This window comes from Momordica charantia (genome assembly GCF_013281855.1).
Source record: "Momordica charantia cultivar OHB3-1 chromosome 11 unlocalized genomic scaffold, Mcharantia_2.0 BLBB01000011.1, whole genome shotgun sequence".
Taxonomy (NCBI): Eukaryota; Viridiplantae; Streptophyta; class Magnoliopsida; order Cucurbitales; family Cucurbitaceae; genus Momordica; species Momordica charantia.
Genome location: NW_028275159.1, coordinates 2696552 through 2723470, shown reverse-complemented (window position 1 = coordinate 2723470; position 26919 = coordinate 2696552). Strand labels below are relative to the sequence as shown.

General features: G+C 34.6%; 3 protein-coding genes and 1 long non-coding RNA gene across 4 annotated transcripts; 2 read left to right on the top strand and 2 right to left on the bottom strand.

Moving 5' to 3' along the window:
* The first annotated feature begins 2942 nt into the window (after positions 1-2942).
* On the top strand, positions 2943-8123 carry LOC111010812 (conserved oligomeric Golgi complex component-related / COG complex component-like protein). The gene is made up of 12 exons (XM_022284379.2): positions 2943-3256; positions 3444-3596; positions 4065-4213; positions 4897-4974; positions 5074-5167; positions 5256-5330; positions 5445-5741; positions 6445-6512; positions 6608-6662; positions 6806-6944; positions 7302-7486; positions 7580-8123. Exons 1-12 carry the CDS (start codon positions 3131-3133, stop codon positions 7880-7882), a joined length of 1722 nt encoding a protein of 573 aa, XP_022140071.1. The 5' UTR covers positions 2943-3130; the 3' UTR covers positions 7883-8123.
* LOC111012843 (S-adenosyl-L-methionine-dependent methyltransferases superfamily protein) lies at positions 8123-14133 on the top strand. The gene is made up of 14 exons (XM_088119666.1): positions 8123-8153; positions 8720-8886; positions 9197-9329; positions 9420-9481; positions 9809-9859; positions 9962-9988; positions 10387-10491; positions 10669-10776; positions 10950-11021; positions 11125-11175; positions 11636-11698; positions 11781-11905; positions 12735-12936; positions 13275-14133. Exons 1-14 carry the CDS (start codon positions 8123-8125, stop codon positions 13980-13982), a joined length of 1905 nt encoding a protein of 634 aa, XP_087975792.1. The 3' UTR covers positions 13983-14133.
* Positions 14134-15969: 1836 nt separating this feature from the next.
* LOC111010090 (uncharacterized) lies at positions 15970-16981 on the bottom strand. The gene is made up of 2 exons (XR_002601321.2): positions 16390-16981; positions 15970-16256 (listed from the first exon to the last, which is right to left on the bottom strand). It is a non-coding gene; the product is annotated as an uncharacterized LOC111010090 (long non-coding RNA).
* A 9123-nt stretch (positions 16982-26104) lies between these two features.
* On the bottom strand, positions 26105-26919 carry LOC111008293 (uncharacterized). The gene has a single exon (XM_022280946.2). The coding sequence runs from the start codon at positions 26719-26721 to the stop codon at positions 26383-26385; it is 339 nt and encodes a 112-aa protein (XP_022136638.1). The 5' UTR covers positions 26722-26919; the 3' UTR covers positions 26105-26382.

Below are 26919 nucleotides of genomic sequence, written 5' to 3'. Positions count from 1 at the left end.
CTATACCACAATGATTAAGAAACTTCAAGCTCTTGTGATTTGGGTTGCACCATTGAGACTACAAAAGAGATGTTGAAAGTATAACATGAGAAAAGGATAATTGTTGATGCATGATTATGGAGAGGTTACACAAAAGCATGCAAGCCGAAGCAAATTAACGACTTACAAACCAGACATTGTACAATGTATAATGCTAAGTCATATACATTTTGAGACTTAATCTTTATTTAGTTCAAATTTGTATCAAGCTGATAAATTAGGCAAAATTTTACCTCTAAATCAATATAGATGGCTCATTGATCTTAAACTAACGTGAATTGAGAGGAAATGAATTAAAATCTTATAATAATCCTCTACCTTACTGTGTAGAAATTAATTAATTTCTATGCTACTTATAAATACAATACTAACGTAAAGTCCAATTCCAAGGAGGCTGGTCCACAATCTCCATAAAAGGTGGATTGTGTCTGGAGAAAGGTATTGCAAAAGAACCAAGTTTTTGAACATTGTGATTCTAAAACCTTTCCTTATGCTTCGGATTCCCTCCGTCTCCTTTCGCCATTATTTCCATTTTCCACAGAGCCCAATCTTTGACTACAAGTGAATTAGGTTCCAGTTTTCTGTACATGGCCCACTGCCCTGAACTCGTCAATTACCACCGAAAGAGGCACATAACAACTTACACTCAACCCACCGAAAAAAGTCACTTTTCTGCATCGCTTCACGTGCCCCCATCATTGAACAACAATCCCAAAACAGAGCACAAATCGAAATCAAGGGGGTTTTGGTTCAGTTCTCTCCATGGGTCGCTGCAAAACGGTGGCGTTTTTGGGGCTTCGGGTTGCGGCATTGGCTCTGTTTTTAGCGGCGTCCGAGGCTCAAATGGCCGTGCCCTCGTCTGGCGGCCAGCTCTGCATCAGCGATTGCTCCACGTGTCCGGTGATCTGTACGGCGCCACCCCCACCAATTCTCGACTCGCCGCCTCCGCCTCTGCCGAGGTCATTGCCGACTCTGACGTGGCCGCCGCCGCTGGGTCCTCCGTCTTATTTTTACTGGGGTAGTCCGCCGCCGCCGGTTCCTAATTACTTCGTCGGCGCGCAGCCTTCGGGACAGATGCCTCAGACGGCGGGGCCTCGGGATTATTCTTACCCTTACTACTATTTCTACAGTTCAAAATCGCGTTCCCTCTCTCCGTTTTCCACGTTCGTTCTGTCCTTTGTATGTTTGTTTCATTTTGTTTTCTCTCGTTGAGAAAAACTAAAAAGCTAGAGCTGACTGTTTGTTGATGGTTAGTTTTTAAAAATGTGATGGAATGGTTTGTAAAAATTAATGCTTTCTTTTATAATTTGTTAGGGTTCATGTTATTTCTTCACCTCTTTTATTTGTTTGGATCGTTTGAGGTATGTTGGAATTTACATTACTTTGTTAGGTATAATTATTATTTTTTTATAAATATGCTATTTTGACATTTTTAGGGAAAATTTTGAACGCTGACAACGGTAGGAAGAAAATAAAACATTTTTAATAACTATTTGTCTAAACAGACTTTTTTCGCCTGATATGTTGCTCTTTGAACATCTACTCGTTTGTGTTTTCTTTTACTGTTTTTCCTGGTGTTTAATAGTTGGGGGTGTACATGAAATTATCCTCGGTAATTAGATACCTCGTACACTTATCTATATTCGAATTTAAGCTTTTTATTTATATTTTAATGATATGATGAAGTAATGGTGTGTAAATTGGGTAAGTTATTTCTAGCATTCATTAAATATAAATTATAATATGGGAGATGGAGGCCTTGAGATTTTTCTTCACGATCACGATCGCATGTCAACGAAAGTTAAAATAGAGTGAACAAATTAAATACGCACTATTTGAGCACAAAATAATGTATGATAAATTACACTGTTTTGCTAACGGCGTTATTTTATTTTAATGACACAATATTTAAAAAATCACATGGGTGATTTCGAGTAATATTTGAAAACATTGTTATGATCTTTAGTATACGAGATTAGTAGTTTAATCACATGCTATTTATCGTTATATTTATATGACTTGTTTAAAAGTATGTTACAAATATATTACTTTCCATGTTTGTTATTTCTCACTCGAGGAACTTTAATATAATATGTAGTGAGTATTATTCTCAAAGAAGTGATACGTGACTTAAGTAATAAGGTAGGACTAAAATTATTAAAAGCATAACTTAAAAATAAATACATCTGCTATTTTTGTTTGGGTCAAAATGTTCAAAACTGTTTCATTCGTTGAACTAAAAAGAAAAAAAAATTAAGTAAAAGCACAAGCCCTCCTAAGTTTTTTGTCCTCTCTCCAACATTTTTTTTCTCTCTCTTCTACCTTATACTTGTGATACTTGAAAAATCAATAGACCAGAAGTTGAAAGACGATCAACCAAAGTTAAGTGGCACAAATGAATTTATTTTCGTTTGATTATAGATAACACATAATTTTAATATCATCATCCTCTTAATTCAATTATTTAGAGGTCATGTGGGGATTTACAATTTTTCAATATATTTAAAAAAAAGAATTGTAGCGTACACATCGTATTATAAAAATTATAATTAAATAAATATATCACGACATCCTAACTTGAACATAAGTGAGGTGAAATACCAGTAACTTGAATCATCGCATTTTACTAGGATAATAATATAATAAAAATACTACAACTGACTTTAAAACATTATTTTACAAAATAAAATCAAAAGAAACTAACAACACATTGGACAAATCCACTATAAATACTGTACGTTTTTGCTTATCCCATAGAAAAGAGAACAATAATCAAAATCTGCAGTTTTTGCACAATTAGTCCTCTGACTTCTGATAAATGCCCTTATTTTGTAAGTTTAGCCTAAAAAGCGATCATATAGACAACAATACCCCTCAAATAAGAAAGAAAATTGTGGGAAAAGTGTGCCTCTCTCAGTCGTGCAAAAAACTGAAGTCATTTCAGATCCAAATGGTAAAACGATAACCGGCTTCGTTAACTCGCGGGGACGAAGCTCATCGGCTCTCCGGTAGATCTGCGAGTCTACGTAATTCTCCGGCCACCAATTTCTAGATCCGGGCTGTCGTACCAGTCGATACGGAGGTCCGGAAAATGGAGACCGATAATGCAGAGGAGCTGGCATCGTCGACGGCTCCGACTATCCTTCCCCTTGCCTCCGCCGCGCAGCAGCCATACGTGTCGGAGCTCCTTTCTTTCACCCTCGATCGTCTAAACAAGGTAATTTGTAAATCTCTCTCGCCTGTTGTGTGATGAACTAGGAAATGGTGTGGTTGAATGCTGCTATATAGCTCAGAGATAACAATGTCTCGATTTTCTTCTAGTTATTCGATCGAATGTGTTTAGACTTTCAGCGAAGTACAACAGTATCTACTCTGTAATTAGTGACATGTGTCGTTCTGTATAGGAACCAGAGCTTCTTCAGGTGGATGCGGAGCGAATTCGGAGGCAAATACAGGAGGTGGCAGTGGGAAACTACCGAGCTTTCATTGCTGCTGCCGATGCGTTGCTTGCAATTCGAGAGGAAGTATCTTCCATTGATAAGCATCTTGAATCTCTGGTAATTCTGAAGTCCTCCTGCCGTTCTCTCGTTTATGTTCGTAATACGAGATCTTAATGGAAGGGAAAAGTGAACTGTATGCCGATAAATGTTCAGATGGTTATTGCCATATGACTATTGATAGTGTGGAAATTAATCAATTTTTGCATTGGAATTTGTATGAGAATCAAATGATTTGGTAGACAATATACAAAGCGGATTCCCTCACGTCCATTTTTTTAAAAATGTTAAAAGATCAACTCTCTGATGTTCCTTTTCTCATGGTTGTTTTATAATAATTATTGTTGATATTATCATCATTGTCTTGTCATTACTATGATTATGTTGTTCCCTAATTCATTATCATTATCATTAGTGGTAGGAGGATGACTATTAAGATGAGGTAGTGAAACCAACGGATCATACTGTTCTTAAATTTACATGGTTTGACGATATTTGATATTGAGGTATTAATTTCCTCTGTTATAGATATCTGAGATTCCAAATTTGACATCGGGTTGCACAGAGTTTATTGAATCTGCGGAACAGATTCTAGAGACGAGGAAGATGAACCAGATATTGCTAACACATCACAGTACTCTGCTTGATTTACTTGAAATTCCTCAGCTTATGGACACGTATGTATTTTTGATCGTTTGATCTATGCATTAGAAATTTTACATTTTGTTAACCAAATATGTGATCAGATTAATTTGATGCATTTGTTCTGTTTTATTGAATATACGATTATTGAACTGGTTTGGTCGAGAAAATATGTTACAGTGTAAGCTGCAATCAGCATATATTTTTGTTTATGTTACAGTGTAAGCGGAAAATATGTTGCAGCACTTCCCTTTGCCGACAACTAACTTATACGATATACCTTCATAAGAATATGTTTTTTGAGCTATTGCTGGCATGTGGCTTTTCTTTTACTTTGTACTAAGTTGTAATGGAGCTGGTATATTCTGTTTTACATTACAAGTCTATTTTAGCTTAATACATACTCACTATATAAACTTTATGGAGCTGATTTTGATCAGGCAAGTTTTACTCTACACGGGGGCTTGGGTCAAGACATCCACTAGCATGGATTAGTGTGCTTCCAGTTCCGTTATAATTTTCTTTAGTTAGTTGTTCTATACATGAAATACCATAATAATTGTAAATTGTAATGAAGAGCATGTAATATAAATTTGAAGCATGGGCTGGGGTTGAGAATCATTGATTGCATGAATGTGAATTAAGTTTCATATTATTCCAGTGCTATATTTTTAGAAGATTCTGAAAGAGGTTTTTTGGGATTCCATCCCCTCTGCAGGTGTGTAAGAAATGGAAATTACGATGAAGCTCTTGACTTGGAAGCATTTGTTGCAAAACTTTCAACCATGCACCCTAAGTAAATTTTTCTCCTGTTACCCTTCACACGAAGTAATATTTTGTTTTGGAAGCTAACTTTGTAACAGGCATCTTGATGAGACTCTGTTTTTTCCCGTAGAATACCAGTTATTCAAGCACTGGTGGCAGAAGTCAGGCGGACCACCCAATCTCTTCTTTCTCAGCTTCTCCAGAAACTTCGCTCAAATATTCAGGTATCCTGCATGAAATATGATTATGCTAACACATGTAATAAAAATCTTGATATAAAATATAGTAATTTTTTTATAAATAAAACTGCAGTTACCTGAATGTCTCCGCATCATTGGATATTTACGTCGAATTGGAGTGTTTAGTGAGTATGAAATGCGTTTACAGGTAAAAGTCTATCATTTGTTTCAAATCTGCATCAAGCTTTATGTGTTCCCGTCTTGAAAATTTGTAAGAAGTTTGCTGTATTAATTATATGGGACTGCATTTACCTACTTTCAGTTTTTAAGATGCCGAGAAGCTTGGCTTACCGGAATTCTCGAAGATCTTGACCAGAGAAATGCTTATGAGTATTTGAAAGGAATGATCAATTGCCATAGGACGCATCTTTTTGATGTTGTTAACCAATATCGAGCAATCTTTGCTGACGATACGTCAGGAAATGAAGAAAACTATGACAGTGGGCTTCTATTTAGTTGGTCCATGCATCAGATTACTTCTCATCTAAAAACGCTCAAAATAATGCTCCCAAAGATAACAGAAGGTGGATCTCTATCAAATATATTGGAACAGTGCATGGTAAGATGAGTCCCCTTTGACCAATATTTGATTGATTTACGGAGTTGTACTTTTTTATCGACTTCTGGTTCTGGGAATCTTTGAACAGAGTGAGATTCAAAGTTTTCCTCTGTGCATGTACTCCAAAGCCTAATTTCAAAGTTACCACAAAATAATGGTCCTAAAGATTCAAAGTAATCAAATTTGATGAATTTTATAATGTTTGCTTTAATTTTGAAAAATGTCCTTCTATATGAACTCATTTAGCCAAAAGCCTCACTTCTAAATTTACCCTTCACTGCCCTTTTAATGCAGGTTTTACTTGTTTGTTTGTGTTTGTGTGTGATGCATGCATTGAACTGCTAACGTGGCCATTTAGACCAATAGAAATAACAATATGTACACACAATGGGTGCCAATTTCATTTAGAAGCATGGAAGTACTTGCATTGTGTGGGGATGAAAAGAAAAATGGAACGAAACCAAAACATAACACCAAAACCCATACCAAAAGTCCAAAACTGTAAGTGTACCACAAGGAATGAAGGATAAAAAAATCGGGAACATCCTGAAGTTCATAAGATTTAGATCCTTAAAGTGAAGCGTTTAACTTAACTGAAGTCAAAATGTCCTCAACATGTTGAACTTTGATATATTGTGGCTCAAACAAAAGTGACTTGGAATCCCAGCTGCTTATTTTTAATTTCTCATTGTGTCATTTGCAGTACTGTGCTATGGGGCTTGGCTGGGTTGGAATGGATTTTCGTGGTTTGCTTCCTCCACTTTTTGAAGAGTAAGGCAGTTCTTTTATATTTGGTTTATGTTTTTTCTTACTCAATGTCAATAAAATTACTTCTTTATAATAATTTGGCTTAACTGACTCTACAGGGCAGTTCTCAATTTATTTTCAAAAAATATGGGTACGGCAGTTGATAATTTTCAGGTAAAAGAACATCTGAAGCATGGCTTTTCCATGCAAGACTGAAATCTCCCAATTTAATTTTTCCAAGAAAGGCTGATGATGTTGCTGCGCAGCAATCCAATATCACTGTCATGACTAATTGACCATGTTTATTACCTTTGCAGTTAGTTCTAGATTCCCATCGTTGGGTCCCGCTACCAGCTGTTGGCTTTCCGGCTAGTACTCTTGGTGAGGAAAGTCAGGAAGACGTGACTCCACCTTCTTATTTGATGGAGCATCCACCTCTTGCTGTTTTTGTGAACGGTATGTCAGATATTTGCTTCATATTAGGAAATGGTTTTTCAATTTTTTCCTCCCAGAGAACTTGTCAGGAAGCAGTCATATTGAACATAAAAGAATATAAAATCTGAAACAGGGCGACTTTTCACCGCTTTTGCAACCTGATCCATGTTAGTATTTTAGCTGCATGATGATAAAAGAATTTAGATGTGGCTTGCATACTTCTTATTGTTTTTCCTTGGGATACTAATAGTTTACTACATAGTTTGATACCCAAATTACTAGGCCATAGTTGAGCTCAAAGAAAGAAACTTGTATAAGAAGATGATTTTGTTGCAATATGATCGGTCTATTAGTGACATATCCTTTTGGTGGTATTAGGTGTATCGGCAGCTATGAACGAACTTCGCCATTGTGCCCCTTTGAGTTTGAAAAATGTGATAGCTCAGGAATTAATAAAAGGATTGCAGGCTGTTTCTGACTCTTTATTGAGGTACAACACAACTCGCATGCTTAAAGACAACGAATCCGGACTGTTCCTCCAGCTTTGCCGGGCATTTATAGAGGTGTGCTGTCTTGGTTGCACTGTTTGCCAATTCCATCCACGTAGTTTCTCTTCTAAAACAATCCTAATCTAATTTTGCACCATCCTTCTGCAGGTTGCTTATCCACATTGTGCCACTTGTTTCGGCCGCTGTTATCCCGGCGGGGCCATGCTTATCTTAGACGCAAAGAATTTATACGACGGCATTGGTCGCCTGCTGACCGTCTCTTCCTCAAGAGAACTCCCAAAAGCAGTCAGTAGTAATGCCAAAGAGAAAAACGTAACCGAAAATGGCGATATGCCTGCGCTGGAAAACGGAGCTACACCAGATGCTGAAGACAAGGACCAGGACCAGAAAAGTTCCCCTTTGCACAGTAATGAAAAACATAGTGAAGAAGGTGAAGCGCAGAGCAATTAAACTCAACAACCTATACTGGATTTTGTAGCCCTCCATTTTTTCTCTCTTTTTTTTGGGGGTCTATTCTTTTAAACCTTTGTTTGTAATTATTATCTAGAATGAGTGATTGAGGCGGATCAAATGTTCAGCAGAAGTTACATTCAGTGTACGATAGAGGAAGCAGGGAGAGTTCACCAATGAAAATATTTTAGTTCCGAAAAGGAGAGAAGCAGATAATAAGATCTTACATAATTTGATGTCATGAATCAGCTTAGAATAGCTTTATTTGGCTGTAACTTGTAAGTACTTTTAGTTTTTTTGGCATCACCGATTCCTTTTTTTTATTTTCAACAATCTGCCTTTGTCTACGTTTCAATTTCCTCTCTTTTATTTTTAATGTAATATTTTCTCAAAAAGAGATTTGGTAGTCAAAATCTACCCAAAATTGCTGTATGATTATACATCATAACTTTACTTGCATAATTATTAATTTGTGACCATTAACCCTGCTTAGTTACTGGCTGGTGTAGCCAAGAAAAATATCTATTTTCTCTCTCCCTTTCTATGGTATTTTTTTTTTACTTGTACAACATTTATGCCATGTTTGGTAACTCACTTTTTATTTATTATTTCTATCTTTTTAAAACTATGCCTTTTAAGTGTTTGTTTGGGAAGGATTAATTATTGATATTTTTCGTTTATCATTTTTAAGGAAATATTTTCAAAATTGAATGAAAATTTTGGAAATAACAAAATGTAAATCTTTTGATCTAAATGAATATAGCGCGACAGTAACCAACGGCACGCAGTACGGTGCGTTTTGATGCTTCCTAATCGTTCCTGCTTTGCGTTGCCCAGGGACGGTTAACCGTCGGTTACAAGTTACTAATGGCCCCCAAAACGGTGCGTTTAGTTCAAAACCCTCTGCAGAAACCCTGGTTTCGCTCCGTATCTCTCCGTGCAGCGTATTGGCGGCAAAGACGTTGTTCCTTAAACGGGCAGTTCTTCGATCTGAAGTTCAACAGGTACACATTCCCATTAATATTCGGCTTATGGTTGATTCTATACGAAGCTGTACTTCATCGGACGAATCATTATTGTTCACAACTTTGATTGATTCCCATCTTTGTTTGTTTGGTTCTTTCTGGAATATCCTTCACTGCTTTCCGTTTGGAATATTCAAATTGATGCTCGTTTAGTTGTAATTGGAAGAGGTAGCTCAATGCTCCATGGAAGTTATTCTGAGTGGAATTTGCTTTGAGATTCTTTTCTTTATGTATGATGATGAAAACGTTATTAAAGTTGCTCTTCTGATTTTAGTTTTTCTTCTTGTAGTTCTGTGGGAGAATATGGCTTCAAATGTACAACACTCTGTGGAGCAACAATCAGGAACTCAGAAGATTCAGATATACTCTACCTCTAATACTGGAGTTTCTTCTTTCTGGAGAGGTTTCTCTTTCTCTCAAGCGTCTGTACTCCAACATCACGCGATACTCGAGTTCATACTCTTGAACGAGATTCTCACACATATTACCTTAACTCTCTCTCATTTTCGCAGAAAAGTATGAAAAAGATGCTAAGAAGTACTGGGATATCTTTTACAAAAAGCATCAAGACCGGGTAAGTTGCACTTGCTCTGGAAATTGTTGCTCAACTACTCAACTACCAACACTAGTTTTGAACTCTAATGCCTCTACTACTGTGGAAAAGCAGCAACCGTATATATTTAGACGTTGATTTGTGGTACCTGTAATACTTGTTTGGGTTGAGTTTTGAAACGTTCATCACCCAACTATTGGCTAATTTTGTTTTTCATTGTGTATAAAGTTGATGTTGTTCCCTCACCTTCAGAAAATTTTGAAATTGATTCATAATCTACAATTTTGTTCTTGTGCCATGTATAAGCATAGCTATAACATGGTATTTGTTTCCATTTTCATTTTTTAGTTTTTCAAGGACCGACACTACCTGGACAAAGAATGGGGTCAATACTTTTCTGTGAGTTCAAAATACCGTGAGGTTTAGTTGTAGCATTTGTTTCTTGTTTAATGGAAGCATCATGATCTCAAGCGTAATGTTTTGCTATTTTTGGATCCTCAGGGAGAAGAAAGAAAAGTTGTTTTAGAGGTAAAATGGTCAATTCTTCTCATTCAGTTCGATGTTGCCTATTTTTTCTTGTTTTATAATGAAAAGTACACTCATTATTCTTTCTTTAGGTGCTAGCTAGTGCTTGAGTCATTCACAATAAGTTCTTCCATCCGTTAGGCTTTCATTTACTGTAATAGATTTCCTCTAATCACCTCCTGCTGATCTTTCAATGATGGGCAGAACCATTAATTGCACATAATATATATATTTTTTGTTTTATCTTCATTGAAACGAGGAAATTGAGATATAGTGATGGGTTAGATAAGGATCACAAAGATTATTAGTATATCCCGTTTCTATAAACACCCTTTTTAGATGTTGTTTCAGCAACTGCTTCACTCTTTCAATTTCTCTGACTACTTACTTTTCCTGTTCAGATCGGCTGTGGAGCAGGAAATACAGTTTTTCCCTTGATTGCTACATACCCAAATGTTTTCATTCATGCATGTGATTTCTCACCACGAGCAGTGAATTTAGTCAAGGTTTGGTGGCATTTATATCTGATTTTGTGATAGAAATTTTTGCTTAATAATTTTAGCCTTTTCATCATGCTCCTGTTTTACCACCTTCATATTCTTACAAGTGTTGCATTAGCTTTTGGAATTTAGTATTGATAAGTGTGGCTTAAGTTGCCAGAATGGATTGGTTTGCTTATGCAGACACATAAAGACTTCAATGAGAGCCGCATTGCTGCATTTGTTTGTGATCTTACTGCTGACAATTTGAGCAACCATGTTTCTCCATCATCGATTGATGTAGTAATGATGGTATTTTACTGAAAATTACAGACTTGCACTCTCTATATTTAACATATTCTTGTTATTTAACTTGCTCAAGTATCTTGATAAATTATTAATGTTGGATCATTTTGTGAGTCATTTAATTTTTCGCTTTAGTCTCACTTTTAAGATTTTTTCAAGTTAGCTAACTGATTAAGCAGATTTTTGTTTTGTCTGCAGTTTCCCCAGAGAAGATGTCCCAGGTGTTGCAAAATGTAAAAAAAGTTTTGAAAGTAAGAACTAATTTGGTGCTCATTAAGATTCTATTTTTTCACGTGTCTTTGTTAAGAACGGCTGATAATCCAATGTAAGCTAATTATCTCTTTCTCTTTTTAGCCAACTGGAAATGTTCTTTTTCGTGACTATGCGACTGGAGACCTTGCTCAGGTTTCTACATTATGTTTCTTTAATCTCTCGAGTTTGCTATTGTCCTTTCATTCATATGATTTTCAAATCCTGAATGGTTGTTTCCAGTTGCACCTCTGCATGTTTCTGAAGTTGCTTGAATTGTTTCATGCCAATTTCCATATCTCATTATGTGATATATGAAGGATCTTTTCCTTTTAGATCAAACTGCTCAAAGATCAAATGATAGTATGATAATATGTTTTAATTATTAGATAATTCGACAATTTCCATGTTGGAAGTCAGAGCACCCTTTCTTATGTTTTCATTACCCATTTTATTTATTTATTTATAATATTAGTTTAAAATTTTAACTAGAAAAAAAATCTCTCATTTCCCTTTCTTTCTGTTGGTCTATATATAGAATTCTTATCTTCCTTATCCTTACGATTCATAAGTACTTATAATGCAAATGCCCTTTCTCTTGGTGTTCCATTAACAGGAAAGATTTGATTGCAAAGATCAAAAGATTAGTGAGAACTTTTATGTTCGAGGAGATGGGACTGTAAGTTACAATCTTTTCATGCTTACAATAATATCTCTTCTATTTAGTCACTCTTTAATCTATATGGCTATACTTTGGTCAGCGTGCTTTCTACTTCTCTAATGAGTTTCTTACAAGTACATTTAAAGAAAATGGATTTGATGTAAAAGAACTTGACGTGTGCTGCAAACAAGTTGAGAACCGATCGAGGGATTTGATTATGAATAGGTAAACATATACTCTCTTTTTTCATGAACAAATTAATTAATTTATTGCTTGGTTTCCTCATATTGATAAGGGCTTATTCACAACATGGCTAAAATTACAATGACTCATTGTGCACAGTTTAGGTCATTATAATTGTTTTTAATTGTCAAATAGTCATTTAAGTGGATTCGAATTACCAGGTTCAAAGTGCTGTAAACAGGTCATTGCCCCCACCCTGCATAAGGTGATGGGCCTGTTTTGCTTGGTAATACTAGTGATTTCTGGAAACTTAGATTCTTGCGGGATGTGCTTGTTATTCAAGTTTCAAATTAGTTTAAAGAGTGGCGTGACACTTAAACTTTATAAGCTTATCAGTTATTTTGTTTTTGTGATTGGAAGTAAATCCAATAAAGCAATTTGCTTTCTTCCCTCCGTCTGGAAATTTGTAATTGAAATCTCTTTAAAGCATGTGGATGCATAATCCCCCCTCCCATTGCATGTGGTTTGCTCAGGTTTGGTGGTCCAGCCCCTGGGGAGGTTCAAATCCACTACTTTTTAGATCTCAGTTGAGATCTTGGGCCATTTGGCCTACCTCTTAGAATTGCGATATTGAATATTCAAACTCAATACCGTGACAAACCATTGTCATAACCACCCTTGTTGTCTATAATTTGGTTGCATATGTGATGTCCTACGCAAAGGAATGCTGGATGTGACGTTTGATTTTCAATTTATTAGACCTGAAAACTCGGTTACTTGATTATTTGCCTTTTATGCTACAAATTTAGTTTTTAGGGCAAGGAATATTTTATTATTTTTTTATTGCAACTGTTGCTGTTTGTGATTTAAGGCGATGGGTCCAAGCTGTATTCAGCCTTTCAGAGTTTGCAACTCTCGAAGCTGGACTTAGGGAAGGCTTTCTCGGTCAAGTTGAAATCGAGCCAAGGCCCAAGGAGAACCATTCAGAGGGGCCTGTCAACGAGTTTGAAGTTGACTTCTCTGAGGGTGTTGCAATAGATATGTTTGGAATTTCACCTTCTGAGGATAATGAGGTGTGTTTATGTACTTTAAATGGTTGCATTCATATACTAATAGAGTTAAATGCTACACTTTGATTTTATACCAGTACATAATAATGTGAGAGCAAAAATTTCAATTTCCTAAGATTCTAAGAATATAAAAAATTTTATATTATTCTAAGGGTGTAAATTTTAAGATTGCCCTGCCCCCAAATCTCTCTGATAAAAAAAACTATTTATCTTTTTTGTTATATGCATGCCCGTACAAATACCAAACAAGGCTTGATAATCCAAAGTATTTTTCTCGCTTTGTTTGGTCCCCCTAATTCTAAATTCGAGCTGTATAAAATAATTTGATTTTCTTTTTCCAGATTGTTGAGGTGGATGTTAGAGGATGGAATTTCAAAATCAAAGTTCTCTCAAGAGAGTTCCAACATACGTGCAAATCGACTGGTTTGATGCTGTGGGAGTCTGCTCGTTTGATGGCTTCTGTCCTGGCAGAAAATCCAGCTATATATGCTGGGAAGAGGGTGTTAGAGCTGGGGTGTGGCTGTGGGGGCATCTGTTCTATGGTTGCTGTTCGATCTGCTGATCGTGTAGTTGCCACCGATGGAGACCCGAAAGCTCTCAACCTATTAGCTCAAAATGTAACTTCAAATCTCGACCAACGTTTCCTCGCCAAAGTTATAAACACAGAGATACTGGAGTGGGGAAATAGCATCCATATTGAAGCTATCAAGAAAATCAGCCCTGGAGGTTTTGATGTCATCGTCGGCACCGATGTCACGTACGTTCCTGAAGCTATCTTGCCACTGTTTAGTACTGCAAAAGAGCTGATCGCCTCTAGTAAGGATTCAGATTCAGAGTCTGCATTGATTCTTTGCCATGTCTTGCGTCGGGTTGACGAACCAACAATAGTTTCATCTGCGTATCAATTCGGTTTTAGGCTGGCTGATTCTTGGACCGCAGGAGTCTCATCCAAGTCATCCCAAAGCATTGTGAGTTCTTGGTTCGCTGATAGAGATTGGGACATCCCCAGTACTGCTTTGAATATCATGTACTTCCTTCTAGATAAGTGATCATCATATTTTCATCAATCAAATATGCAAGATTTCGATATTTTATTTTCCGAACAGTGGATATTGTATCTGTACTAGACGATGATTCTACATCCCAGGTTAATTTGATCAATGAAATTTACCAGTACGGTGAAAACTGAAAACTGTCAAATTTACCAGGACAGTGAATGCTTTTGCACATAACTAAAGTTGGTTAATTTTAATCTTAAAATCAACATTAAATGACGGTGAAATCAACTTTCCTCAGATTAGGTCAAAATGTGGCAAATCCGACCAAGACAAAGCTAGCATCCACATTTACTAAAACAGTTGCAAAATCAGACGAAAAATACTCTGCATTTGTTTAATCAATTATTGAAATTAGGGTTTCATTTAATGGAGTAAAATCTTTAAAGTTTTATGCACTCCATCCAAAACTAAATTACATGGGTAAAAAAAAAAGAATTTCCATTTCCTTATTAGAACATAATTTCTTAGAGTTTCTTATCTCACCATTTCCTTCCTTCTTCTTTTTTTTTTTTTTTCTAACTGTGTGTAAGATTCGATGTTCAATCTCTAAAATATTTAGTTATAGATTTTTTTTATTTTTATTTTTTGAGCTCAATCTTTGAGAATGAAAATTTAACATTCCCCTTTTGAGTCGATGATATATATATTTAACCAGTTCATGTTGACCAATATTAGGCATCTTATCTTATTAATTAAGCTAGGATGGAATTAGATTATTATCACAAATCCAATTAAGAAACCCGTAATTAGTTCACCTTGAATGAGTTATTTTTTACCACTGTTCATTAGAAATAACCCAAACCAAAGGTAGGGTTTTTTTTTTTTTCTAAAAGGGGAAAAAGGAGCAATGATATGACCATATTGCAAATCGGTATTTTTGAACTTAAAACAACATTTCATTCAGAATTTAGAAGACAATCGTATCTGAAAAGAAAATTAATCCATGGATGTTGTTGGAAAAAAATAAAAACTGTATGGAGAAAATTAAATTAAATTTATAGAAAGGAAGAGAACAAAGAAGAACAATATTTTTATGGAACCAAAAATCTAAATCAGATTGGATCAAACATCAATTATTTGCATCAGTCCATACTTTTTCCGATCAAGTTTTCTCTGGAAGCTTATGGGTTCTTTTTTTGTATCTTTCTTAAGCTTTCTCTATCAAACATATGAATCTCTTTCAAAATAATGGCTTCGTTTATTTTCTCTTCCATTTCATTATTCAACTTTTTGAAACAAAGTTCAAATATTTAATATTAAAAACATTTTTGTATGGCGAAAATTTTAACTCTTGGAGAAGAAGTTTCTAGGGTCAATAACATAATAATAATTAATAATAATAAAAGAACAATAAGATTTAAATGCATACTTACATGTGAAGAGAAATAAGCAACTTCTTTTATATGTAAATTAAACCAGATAATCTATTATAAAAAGAAAGAAAAAACTCTAAATTTTCAAGTATCACTTCCTTTGAAAAACCATTATATTTGTTAACTATATATTAAAGTTGCAGATGACAGTAAAAATGTGAAAAAGAAATTAATTTTGTTGATGAACTTAAGCTGTATGTAAAACCCAATACAAATTTTAACTTCAGGTTTTTGTTTCCACTGCATTGGATATAATATTTCTTGAATAAGTGCTGTAATAACAATATATATCAACTTTTTTACTCTCTAATTGAACAGATTTAAGAGCATTATTTACTATAAATTCCATCTTATTCAGGTATTTTGGAACATTTCATTTATATTTCTGCTTAGAAACATTGACATCGTCAGAGATTGAACTCGAAGAATTGAGATTCTCAGTTACGGTTCACAGATCGATCCATCGATTCAATTCGGGTCGTTTCGGTTTAGAATAATTCAGCTTGAACCCCAAACACATTAGGCCATTAATAATTAATTAACAATAGTACAAATTAAAAAATTGTTCACTTTGTCCTTTAAAGTTAGCTCTGTGAGAGGTGGGGGAAGGAAATTAAAGTGCTTTTATTACATCCAATACGCTTACATAAGAACCAAGTTATTAACCATAGAAAAAAAAAATAATGGAACAAATCAAAGAAAAGCAAATGCAGAAAATTTTCATTAATATCATCAAAAATCAGCTGCAAAACACAAACCCACGTGATTGATAAATCCTCGGATGGATTTTGATAATTTCCACAAAGAAAAAAAAAAAAACAAAGATGGGATCTTTCAGACCTGTGAGAGCTCAGCTCAGCTTCTCTTCCACGTGCCTAGCTAGGGCAAAAATCTGTAAAGTTGAAGTTACTAGATCTCATGTAATTAACCAAAAAAAATTCTAATTCTAACTCTAATTAACAATAATATATGAAATAAATTATTAACATGATGAAGAGGGTTATGATAATCGAGAAATAATATACCTCTCAAACAAAGGAAAAAAAGTAGTATAACCTCAAGGGGTTGCGGGTTTTTTCCAAACAATGATCGAGATCCTGAAATGGTGTCTAACGACTCCTCGTACCCAAACTTTTCTGATTTACCTCAACGTATTTCCCACCTGACTAAGCAACCCTTGCTGAGCAATTTTTAGATATCAAACTAACCTCTTCAAAGGTAATTTTAAAAATAACTCCATAAGAGTAATTAAGTAAAATTAACAACTTATGTAAATAAAAATCAGAACTTTAGGCAGAAACAAAAATAGAGGGAGAGATGGTAAAAATGGGGTGACAGATAGAGAGTAAGCACAGAAAGCTTCAAGCATGAACCCTAAGCATGCAAGAAAGTACCTTATGTGCTCACTCTCTTCTGTCACCTCCTCCCATACCCTAATTTTTCAAACATATAAAAAAAATTTAATTTTTCTACAAACCCATAAAAGAAAAAAGAAAAAGGAAAAAAACCCATCTTTTTTTTTTGAGGGGTTATTGAATTAGCCCCCCAATGGCCCCAAAGCGCAAAAGAAAGCTGTTCCACCAAATTGGAACAAGTAGAGGGGGAGAGGATGTGGGATGTTGTGTGAAGAGGGAGAAGCACTGTGGGGTTTATATAGAATTCAAAAAGGGGAAACAACAACAAAAAAAAAGGGGAAAAAAAAGAGAGGTTTTGCAGCATGGGGTATGGAATAAATGTGTGTTTATCTTCTATTGGATGTGGCTGTATTATTTTAATAATGCCAATTTCAGAGATATATCAGCAAAAGTATGGAGAAACAGTGGGAGAGTTGTATCAAAATTTTATCTTTCTTTATGATTTCTCTCTTCTCTTCTGTATCCAAACAAGGATTTTTTGATTTTTTTGAAATCAATGCCATGTGGTCGAAGTTTGTTGTTTGAGCTGAGCAACACTGCGAACACAAAACTGTGACCAGGATTGGGCTTGAACGATCTCAAGAGTCTGTATCTAAACAAGGATTATTGCTGTACTGTCCCATATTTTTGTTTGTTTTGTTACTGTTACCAATGCATTATTCTTGTAACTCTAAATCTCCATCCCATTCTCTCTCTTACATTTTACAGTGAATCTCATGATCTCTCTCCCATGCTTTCTCCCTATACCAAGGATTTGTTTTTCTTGTTTTTAGATGCACTGATTTAGATGAATTCACTGCAAAATCTATTTGTTGTGTTGTTGCTGAAAATAGTTTAGTTTGTATTTTGAGTTTTGTGATTGGAAGATTTTGAAAATATAGCACAATTTCTTCCTTGTTACCATACTTCCCCATTGATTACTAAAATTATACATCAAAATTTGGGACCCTCTTCCTTGGGTGTATTTAGGAAAAGAGGAATTTAGGTTTTCTGCGCGGGGTATTTAATTAGAAAATTATGTTTTTTTAATACTACAAAATTAAGGGCTTTCCGTGATGAAAATATATTTTGTCGTTCAAAAGCAAATTTCGTCATTGAAGGTTATCAACGATGAAAAGAGTTTCGTCTAAGTTTCGTCACTGTAAATGAGTCCTGAAGGCTATATTTGTTGTCTTATAAGTTTATAATAAGTATGGGATGGAGATGGAACACACTAGATCTAAAAGAATGGTAATAGGTGCCTTACACCGCTTTGAGAGGACATCAAAATTAAAATCATAGCGTCAAATTGGTCCTTTATGTCCCACATTTTTTGCAGTAGTTACGATATCTCTACCATTTCGTTCAACTGGAATGTTTTCACTTAGCCTTTCTTTTTGTATTTTCGTTAACTCTCTTCCATTTCACTTTTTCGAAGTGCTCTCACTTAGAGCCTTCCTTTTTCATTTTTTTAGTACTCTCACTTGGCCTTCGCTTTATTGTATATGTTTCTCACATACTTTTTAATGAAATAGTTGGTATATTTTTTTAAAAAAGAAAAGATGCCTTACCACTCGCTCAGATTGACGATAGGTATAATTTGCACAAGTAATATTTGGGACAATATATGATGCGTTCATAAAATAACTAATTACATAGAGTTAAGGGATCTTATGATAAAAAAATGAAGTGATTTGGCTTTCTAATTAAACTATTATATGATTACCCAAGAAGCTTCACCCTATTTAGCTCATATTTTCATTAATATTAGCTCTTTTATTATTATTATTATTTTTTAATACAACAATTTGAAGACATGGGAGATTGAACCTCCAATCTCGAGAGAAGGAGTTCATGTCAATTACCGCTAAATTATGCTCATGTTGGCTGCTCTTTTATCTTAATATCAAGTGTTTTTGAAAGGAAACAATTTTGAATGTGTTTGGGGATAGATTTTAGGAGTAGTATTTTTAATTGAATGATGTTACTAAAAAAATATTTATAGCAATTTATTCCTCAATGGCTTGCTTCTTCTTCTTCCTTTTTTTTTTTAGATTTAATTCCTTAGTGTTTTAAATATGTTCAATTCCGTCCCTACTCAATGTTGCCAAATTGAATACCAAAATCATGACATGATTTAGAAATAAAAACTAATATTTTATATTACATGAAATGATCGTGCTCAACTTAAAAACTTAATTGACTCAACTTGAAAGTCGAAACTTACGCAACCTCTCTATTACTTAAAAATTAAGAGAAAGTTTATACGATTTTCAAAATGTCATTTGATCGAGTGTGTCATGTCACGCTTCTTTAATTCAATTATTCAACTATATATTTTAGTAGAGATTTAATTGGAAAAGCTTATTTTAAAGATGAAATTGAGCTAGCTAGTGAAAGCAATAATATATTTCAATCCAAAATATACTTATGTACAAGTTTTCCAAGACACACTCTCATTAATTAATATATACTTTGATCTTTTTTATTTCGTTCATTTAATTTCAATATTCAATAAAATAGAATATTAGGAAATTTAACGTGTAAGAAAGAGAACTTATGGAATTTTAGCATACTCAAACAAATTAGTTGATGTTCTACATTTTCAAAAATCTGATAAACCCTAGCCAGTTAAGTTGGGTATCCCTCTCCAAAAGAGAAAAAAAAAAAGTTGGGTATCCCAATAACACTATATTATAATATCTCTGTATTTTTCTCCATATCCTAAAAAGTACTTTTAGCCAATTAAAATACTAATTTTAACCTTCTTTTATAAGCTTTAATTACATTAAAAAAGCAAAATTCAAGATTTCAAAAACCACCCTTCAAAAATTAATTAGGAAGAAGTACTTGACTAACATTCACTAAGACGGTGAATATGTATTACTATCAAAATATACCAATTAATTATTGTTACAGACATCCCAAACCTCCAATATTTCTACAATCGTATGATATTGTCTACTTTAAGTACTATAAATCTTCGTGACTTTCTTTGAGATCTCAAAAAAAAAAAATGATAATAAATAAAAAGTTTCGTAGTATAATAGAGATGTTGTTCTTCACTTATATACCAAACCAATGTAAGACTACGGCGGTTGATGGGTTTAAAATGATGGTAAAGTTATTTTAGAAGATATAAAATTTGATTGATGCGGAAATAATTGAGATTAAATGGAAGATTAATTAAGTGAAAAAGAGAGGGATTTAGCTTTAATTAAGAAAAAGAAAAGGTTGAAAGGGGGAAGATGCAATGAATGAACCAATAAGATTTGAACAGAAGGCCACGCAACGGCGGAAAAAGCAGCTTAAAGTATATATGCTTTATAATTTATTAATCCAATCATCTGATAAAGCAAAGAATAGTTGACTAATTTTGCACCAAATTAATGCCATGCGACTGCGACCTTCAGATGCCCTTTTCTTTCTTTTAATCTCTTTTTCCTTATCAATTCACTTCCATAATAATTATGACACACACATATTTCCTAATGTTTTGCACCACATTATTGGTTTATAACTTTATATTATAAATTTACAGGCATCTTCAATTCCTTCTCCCCACAAAACCTAATTATTATACTCCGATCCCCGTCTGCATCTTGTGTTAAGGACAACGGATTATACCCCAAGTACTCAAGTATCTTGAGTACACCTTTGGACATAGTTCTCACGACTTTGCTTTTAGTTTCACCCAAAATGTCTCGCTCTAGTAATCACTGATCAGATAGCTTTCTTTCTAGATCCCAACCATTATCATTATTATCATTATTATTATTTTACTTTACAATATACCTAACCAATGCAACTATATTCCCCATGTATACAAATAATCAAACTCAAAACCCTCTTAAAGATCGTAGATTTGAATTATCCATCGGTGTTTGATGTAATACCCTAACAAAGAAGGGGTTTATTTTCCTAAAATTTGATGATTTTTGTTTTAGAGGGAAAATAGAATTAATGGAATATAGAGTAGAGGGAGGGATTTTTTCCAAATAGGAAAGTGACAAATTTTCATGGTAGGGTTTCCCTTTTGGGGTATAGTGGGAAGAAATGAGAGAAATATATGGTTTGCTTGGACATGATGATTCTTCCCCAACAGCCAACTTCCAAAAAAGATTATACCCACTTTGGGTCAACAAATTAATTATATTAGAGTAGCTAATTAGGTAATTAATCAAATTAATTAAAGGGCAAAAGGGGAAAGGCATCTTGTGTTGTGGAAGGGTTGTGGGACTTTTTAATTTTATAATTATAAAAATTTTCTTTTATGGAACCCTAATTGCATTGGCATTGGGATTTTGATATTGCCTGTGAGAACTGAGCGCATGCACTTTCGGCTACAACCCATGCGAGGGCACAACGTGGGGGATGCGACCAAACAAGGGCCATTTTTAGAGTCCAAATTAAGGTTTTAAATACTCCGCTGGTCCTCTACTTTCTACTTTTGGTTCAATTTTTTCTTTTCTTTATCTCATTCATTTTGATACAAACTTCAGTATGATACTTCATTCACTAAATTTTAGTCATAAATTTGTATTATATGGTTTCTATTGTGGACAAATAGATATCAAAATGGTCACTTTTTTGGAAGTATAGGGACCCAAATGGACATTTTAAACGTATACGAACCAAATTGAATAAAAATTAATTAAAATAATATTTAAACCTTGAAAAAAAAAAGTAGGATTGTGCTTTGGGTTGGGTTGGAGGGAGCCTCCACCCCCACCACATTAACCAATGAAATGATATTGATGATGACGAAGGCCATGAGTTGGGTTGTTCTCTCTTGCTTTCTGCAGAATCATTCTATTTGTGGTCCAAAACTTTTCATATTCTGTGGTTGGGGTGTGCTTCTCCCTCTCCTTTAATTCACTTAACCAACTTCTCTCTCTTGTTAATTCACACTCTAGCCTAGCTAGGCTAGACTATTAGAAAGAGGGAAAAAGAGATGCGAATTTCATTTTCTAGAAGACGATATGAGATGAGATGTGTTTTTGAAATCCCCTCATGGTTGCGTCGTATTTAGGATTCGAACAATCTTTCACATCAACACGTCTAGAAGAGGACGGAAAAGATTAGTCATTTGGTTGAATATGTATACGCTCTTAGTCCCATCAAAAGTTCAAATACCTATTGAAAACTTTTGGGACCACCTGAATGAAAGTCCCAAGAATTATCATATAGGGTATGTATAGAGATAGATAGACACCTCTTACGAATTTATACGAGATTTGAACCTATACTCTCTTAATTATTAGAGAGAGTAGATCGAATAACTTAGAATTTTTAAGTAGGTGATTAAGGAGGGATAGTAGTAAGATGAAGTTTGAGTATTTTGGAGATGTGTAGGTCTTTTAGTAGAGAGAATATAATATGAACAATATCTAGGTGCTGAAATTTACCAAGGGTTTGAATCAGTGTTTTTTAGTCACTATATTTTTTTTAAACATTGATTTCAAATTCTTGAGAACAAATAAATTTTTTACTACATATTAATATAAAATGAATGTATTCCGGAGTCTTTTATAAGTTAAACAGTTAATAATTATATTTTTATGTTCATCACCATTGAAAAATTGACACTGATCAGTGAATTAGTCTTTTTAAGATTGGTGGGTGATCAACGAATCAAAATATTTTCCATATTATATAATACAAAGGGTGGGAAGAAGCCAAAGATGTGAGTAACGGCGCGGAGGCAAAATCTGGCCTGTTTTGACAGTTGACGCCATGCAACTGGGCGCCCATGGAGGTGGCAGGTGCGGCAGCCGCTGCCGCTGACACTGCCGCGCCGCGCCCACCATGCATTCCTTTGCATGCTCTCTCGCCCACTTATTGGCTGCATAGCTGATCGTATCATCAAACGGGCTGGCTTCATAAATTTTATATATATTTCTTTTTTATGTTATACTTATCATCAATGATCATTTATTAAGTTAAATTGCAAGTTTAAATTGGTATCTATAGTTTACAAGTATTTTCATTAATGTTTAATAACTATTTTATTTTTCATTTCCTGTATTAAAAATTAAACTTAGGAGTGTTGTGATGACTTATGTGTTTTTTTTGTTTTGTTATATAGTTTTCATAAAAAATTTTAAAATATAGGCCAAATTTTTAAGAATTTAAATATGTTTTGAAGAGAGGCGAAAAACATAATCAAACGAAAAACGAAATGGTTATCAAAGAGCCTCTCTTGGTTTTTATAGTGTTTATAGTTACAATACAATTTCGTCTTTTGGTTGATCCTCGCAACATAAATCATCAATTAAACTATTCTTTAGTCATTCGAAAACCTACTCATTTTTCCTATTTTTTACTTAGTCTTGAACCCTAATGTAACTAACTATGTTAGTTAGCTAAATAAAAAAAATACTAGCTCATGACTCACACTGTAAATAAAAAATACGTGTCAAAGATAATCATTTGTGAAATTTGACTAAACCATTGGAAAATAAATTAATTAGAACTTTTAAAACATAAGTATAGTAAATTGAAACTAAGCCCTAGTAGTCAAATTAAAATTTTAAAACCATATTAATAGAATTGAAAATAGGCTCAAATGTTATAAATTCATAATTTAACCAATAACTAACTTATCATTAATATAAAGAGAGTTAATTATTTATTTTATTTTTGAAAGATATAAAGAGAGTTAAATACTATGGTATTATTGGAAATTTTTTTAGGGTGTGTTTATGCAAGGATATGCACAACAGTGTATTTCAGATTGCAGCTCGAACTCGGCCTCCGGACCGATCTGAATACTTGGGCGGACCTGCACAAAAAGGTGAGCACTCCGACGATCAAGTCAGTATAGGTCGGATTCCCAGTCTAGTTCGAGGTCAGAAATCATCGTACCTGATCGTGGAGTGAAGTCCTCTACTTATGGGTGGTAGTCCTGCTAATCTCGCGACGGTTACACCCGGTAATCTCGAGACCGTCGGTTACACCCGGTAATCTCGGGATCGACGGTTATACCCGATAATCACGCCGCTGACAGTAGCTCACATTGGCCCCCACCGAGCTTCCCTGTAGGTCGGACCTCGGCCAGGTTCACCTCGGCCCTCATACTTAGCATCTGTCAACGCTAGTGGTGATGATCTCGGCCGTCCGAGCTGGGCATGACTCATGAATCATCTTGGAGCACCAATAGAGGTCCTCCACGTGTCCAGGGTATTCTCTTCCCCAAACAAGGTGAATAAAAATATATTAAACCAATATAGTTTAGTGATTGAGACATGCTTATAGAATCTAATTGTATATAGATAATAATGTAATATTCTAATATACATATATCAAAGTTTTCCTTTTTGGCCATATTTCTTTTTACAGATATAAAATTCCACAACCTCATCTATGCATGTGGACAACCATTATCTCGCTAAGATTTAAGCCGTATACTTGATGGGGTGGAGAGAAATCAAATTTCCTTTTTTTATTGGTAGAATTGGAATAATTTTTTTATAATTGGGTTGGGTAAATTTGAGAATGAAAGTCTTTTTTTAGTTCAACAATATATATATAGGAGATGAAGATTTGAACTTTCAACTTGGTCGAGATATATGTCTTAATAAGTTTGAACGTCAATATTGTAAAAAGTCAATATTAAATTAATCAAACACACCATAGAGTAAAAAGGAGAAAGTCATTGTGGTACCATATTTAGAGGGTTATAAATGGATGTTTCCTGAAGAAATGAATTAATGATAATAATTATTAATTTTTCGTATACAACCATAAATTGAGAGTTATTCTTATTTTTATTCTTATAATAAAATTGGTAAACAATAAGAATAAAAATGAGGAAAAATAATTTTCATCTCTAGTTTTCACTCTCCTCAAGTAAAGATGTCCTAAGCTCTCTCATAATCCCTTTTTCTCCGTTCCTAAAGGATGAGCACATGGCAGTGGGCTTCACTTTCATATTGGACATGGGGCCTAAAACAGCCCATAAATAAGCCCATTTGAGCCCAAAATAATGCTCTCAAGGCTCAACTGCCGGTAGAGGCTGACTCAACTAGTGGCAAGAAAGAATTGGGGTTAGGTTTGATAACAAGCAACCAACTTTGAAACAAATTCTCCAAATGCCAACCAAAATAATATTCAACCACTCCATGGAAAAAAATTATTTTGGAAATTGGTTTTAGTACAATTTTATGTTTTAAAATAAAAAATATACGAAAACATGTTTAAATAACTATTTTCTATTATTGTTCTTCTCTCTAGAAGTGCGAGTTTGTAAATACTTATTCTAAAACATATAACAATACTAACTTTAACACAATCATCTTCCAACTTGAATCCCTAAAATGGCCGAATTTTCGTTCCTTATCAGCAAATGATACTTTGACACAAAAGTTTATAATATACGTAGACTACTCTTTTCATTGTCAATTTGTTCTGAGATATAACCTCATGAATATTAATATATATCAAAGTTCAAAAACTGAAACGAGCATCCAATTCAAAAAATGAGATTCGACCAAGATCGATAAGCCAAAAGAGCTACGATCTTGAGAGGACATGTTGAAAATCTCACAGAAAATGACTTACAAAGGTTTATAATATATATATACATGACCTACTTCTCTGCTTGTCAATTAATTTTGACATGAAATTCATGAATATTGATACTCTTCGTTAACAGTATGATGAACAACAGCACCACTAGGCCCAGAGAGTTACAAGCCAAAATAGAATAATCTGCCCCAAATGATTTCTACTACCAATGAATAGATTCAGTCACAGTGAGTCGGTGACCATACAATCTCAAGATGCCAAAGATGAATTGAATCAAAATGTAAGGCTAAAATGCTACATGTTTAGGTAAATGCCGATGCTCGGGGTTCATTTGCATCGGCGAACACGATATACTACCTGTTACTGATAAACCGCAAGGCCGATCTCTCTGCCAATCTGCTGCAACTTCAAATAATGCTGTGTTGCAGCTCATCGGTTCAAGAATGCTAGAATGCAGCAAACTCGAGCATTCATGTTTCAATGACAATGATACGAGAGAAACTGATTTAGATTTCTTATTCAAGATGCGTAGTATTAGGATAACGAGTCTCTCCATATTCATATACAATATTGTTTTGGATTCTACCCAAATAACTGAGACATTGACCTTACTTTTAACAAAACTCTTAAAACCTTCTCTTCACATCCTAAACAGAAGCATCTTATCTAAAATGCAAATCAGTGAACCAGTCACCAAGCTATAAAACTCAGTTAACAGGCTGCTACAATAGATATAGATATGAAGGCACTTCTGTTCTGTCCACAAGAAATCCCAGCATCTCAAATTTTCAAAAGAGCCACACATTGCAAAAGTAGATAAAGATATAAATGGAAGATTCATTTCATTACTACACTTCAACAGTTACAGCCGCCAAGAAGATTCAATTCTTGACCAAAAAAAGGGGAAAAAAAACCATACATAGAATCCAATCCAATAAATTCTAATTGTTCAACCTCCTCTTTCTTCAAACAGAAAGCATCATCAAGAACTATGATACCATTGATTTCAGAGTTTCTTGTAAATACAACTGAAGAAACTTTTTGCACATACTTACAAGAAAGCACTTGAAGAAGATTAGCCAAATCCGAAACCAATCACCACCAGCCATAAACGACCTGTTCGCATTTGCGCTTCAGCCATCTGAAACTGTTCCTGAAAGAACCCTTCATCTTGCCTTCCACAGAATACATTTTATAGTTAGCAACCCTCTTCTTCCTCTGGAATTCAGGGTCCGCGAAACTCCATGATTTAGAGACAGACCCAGATGGGGTTTTCGCTTTCTTGAACTGCGATTCCTTGATTTCCATCTGGGTTTGTGCATAGGAAGCAGAATACGACCTCAAATCGTAGGAGTTCCGAGGCTTTGCGGCATAGTTGCCCTCTGTATTGGCGTCTCCACTGAACCCATTTCCATATGACCTGTAATCTTCCATGTGGTTCGGGGGATTGATGAATCGAGCTAGAGGGAAAGGGGAGGTTTCATAGGGGGAATTTGAAGAAGGCAACACTGGGGAATGGGGAATGAGGGAAAATTGTTGGGCCCGGAATTGGTGAAGGAATGAGATTGTGGTTTTTTTTCGTTGGGATTTTCCTCTTCTTTGCGTTTCGTAGTGCTTGGCTGACTTTTAGGA

Excerpts from the sequence above, each read along its gene's own strand:
- LOC111010812 (XM_022284379.2), top strand. The coding sequence starts at position 3,131 with ATGGAGACCGATAATGCAGAGGAGCTGGCATCGTCGACGGCTCCGACT. Across the intron at positions 6,513-6,607 it reads CTTCCTCCACTTTTTGAAGA|GGCAGTTCTCAATTTATTTT; the intron begins GTAAGGCAGTTC and ends CTGACTCTACAG. Across the intron at positions 6,663-6,805 it reads CGGCAGTTGATAATTTTCAG|TTAGTTCTAGATTCCCATCG; the intron begins GTAAAAGAACAT and ends TTACCTTTGCAG.
- LOC111008293 (XM_022280946.2), bottom strand. The coding sequence starts at position 26,721 with ATGGAAGATTACAGGTCATATGGAAATGGGTTCAGTGGAGACGCCAAT.
- LOC111012843 (XM_088119666.1), top strand. The coding sequence starts at position 8,123 with ATGAATCAGCTTAGAATAGCTTTATTTGGCT. Across the intron at positions 9,330-9,419 it reads GGTTTCTCTTTCTCTCAAGC|AAAAGTATGAAAAAGATGCT; the intron begins GTCTGTACTCCA and ends TCATTTTCGCAG. Across the intron at positions 12,937-13,274 it reads CACCTTCTGAGGATAATGAG|ATTGTTGAGGTGGATGTTAG; the intron begins GTGTGTTTATGT and ends TTCTTTTTCCAG.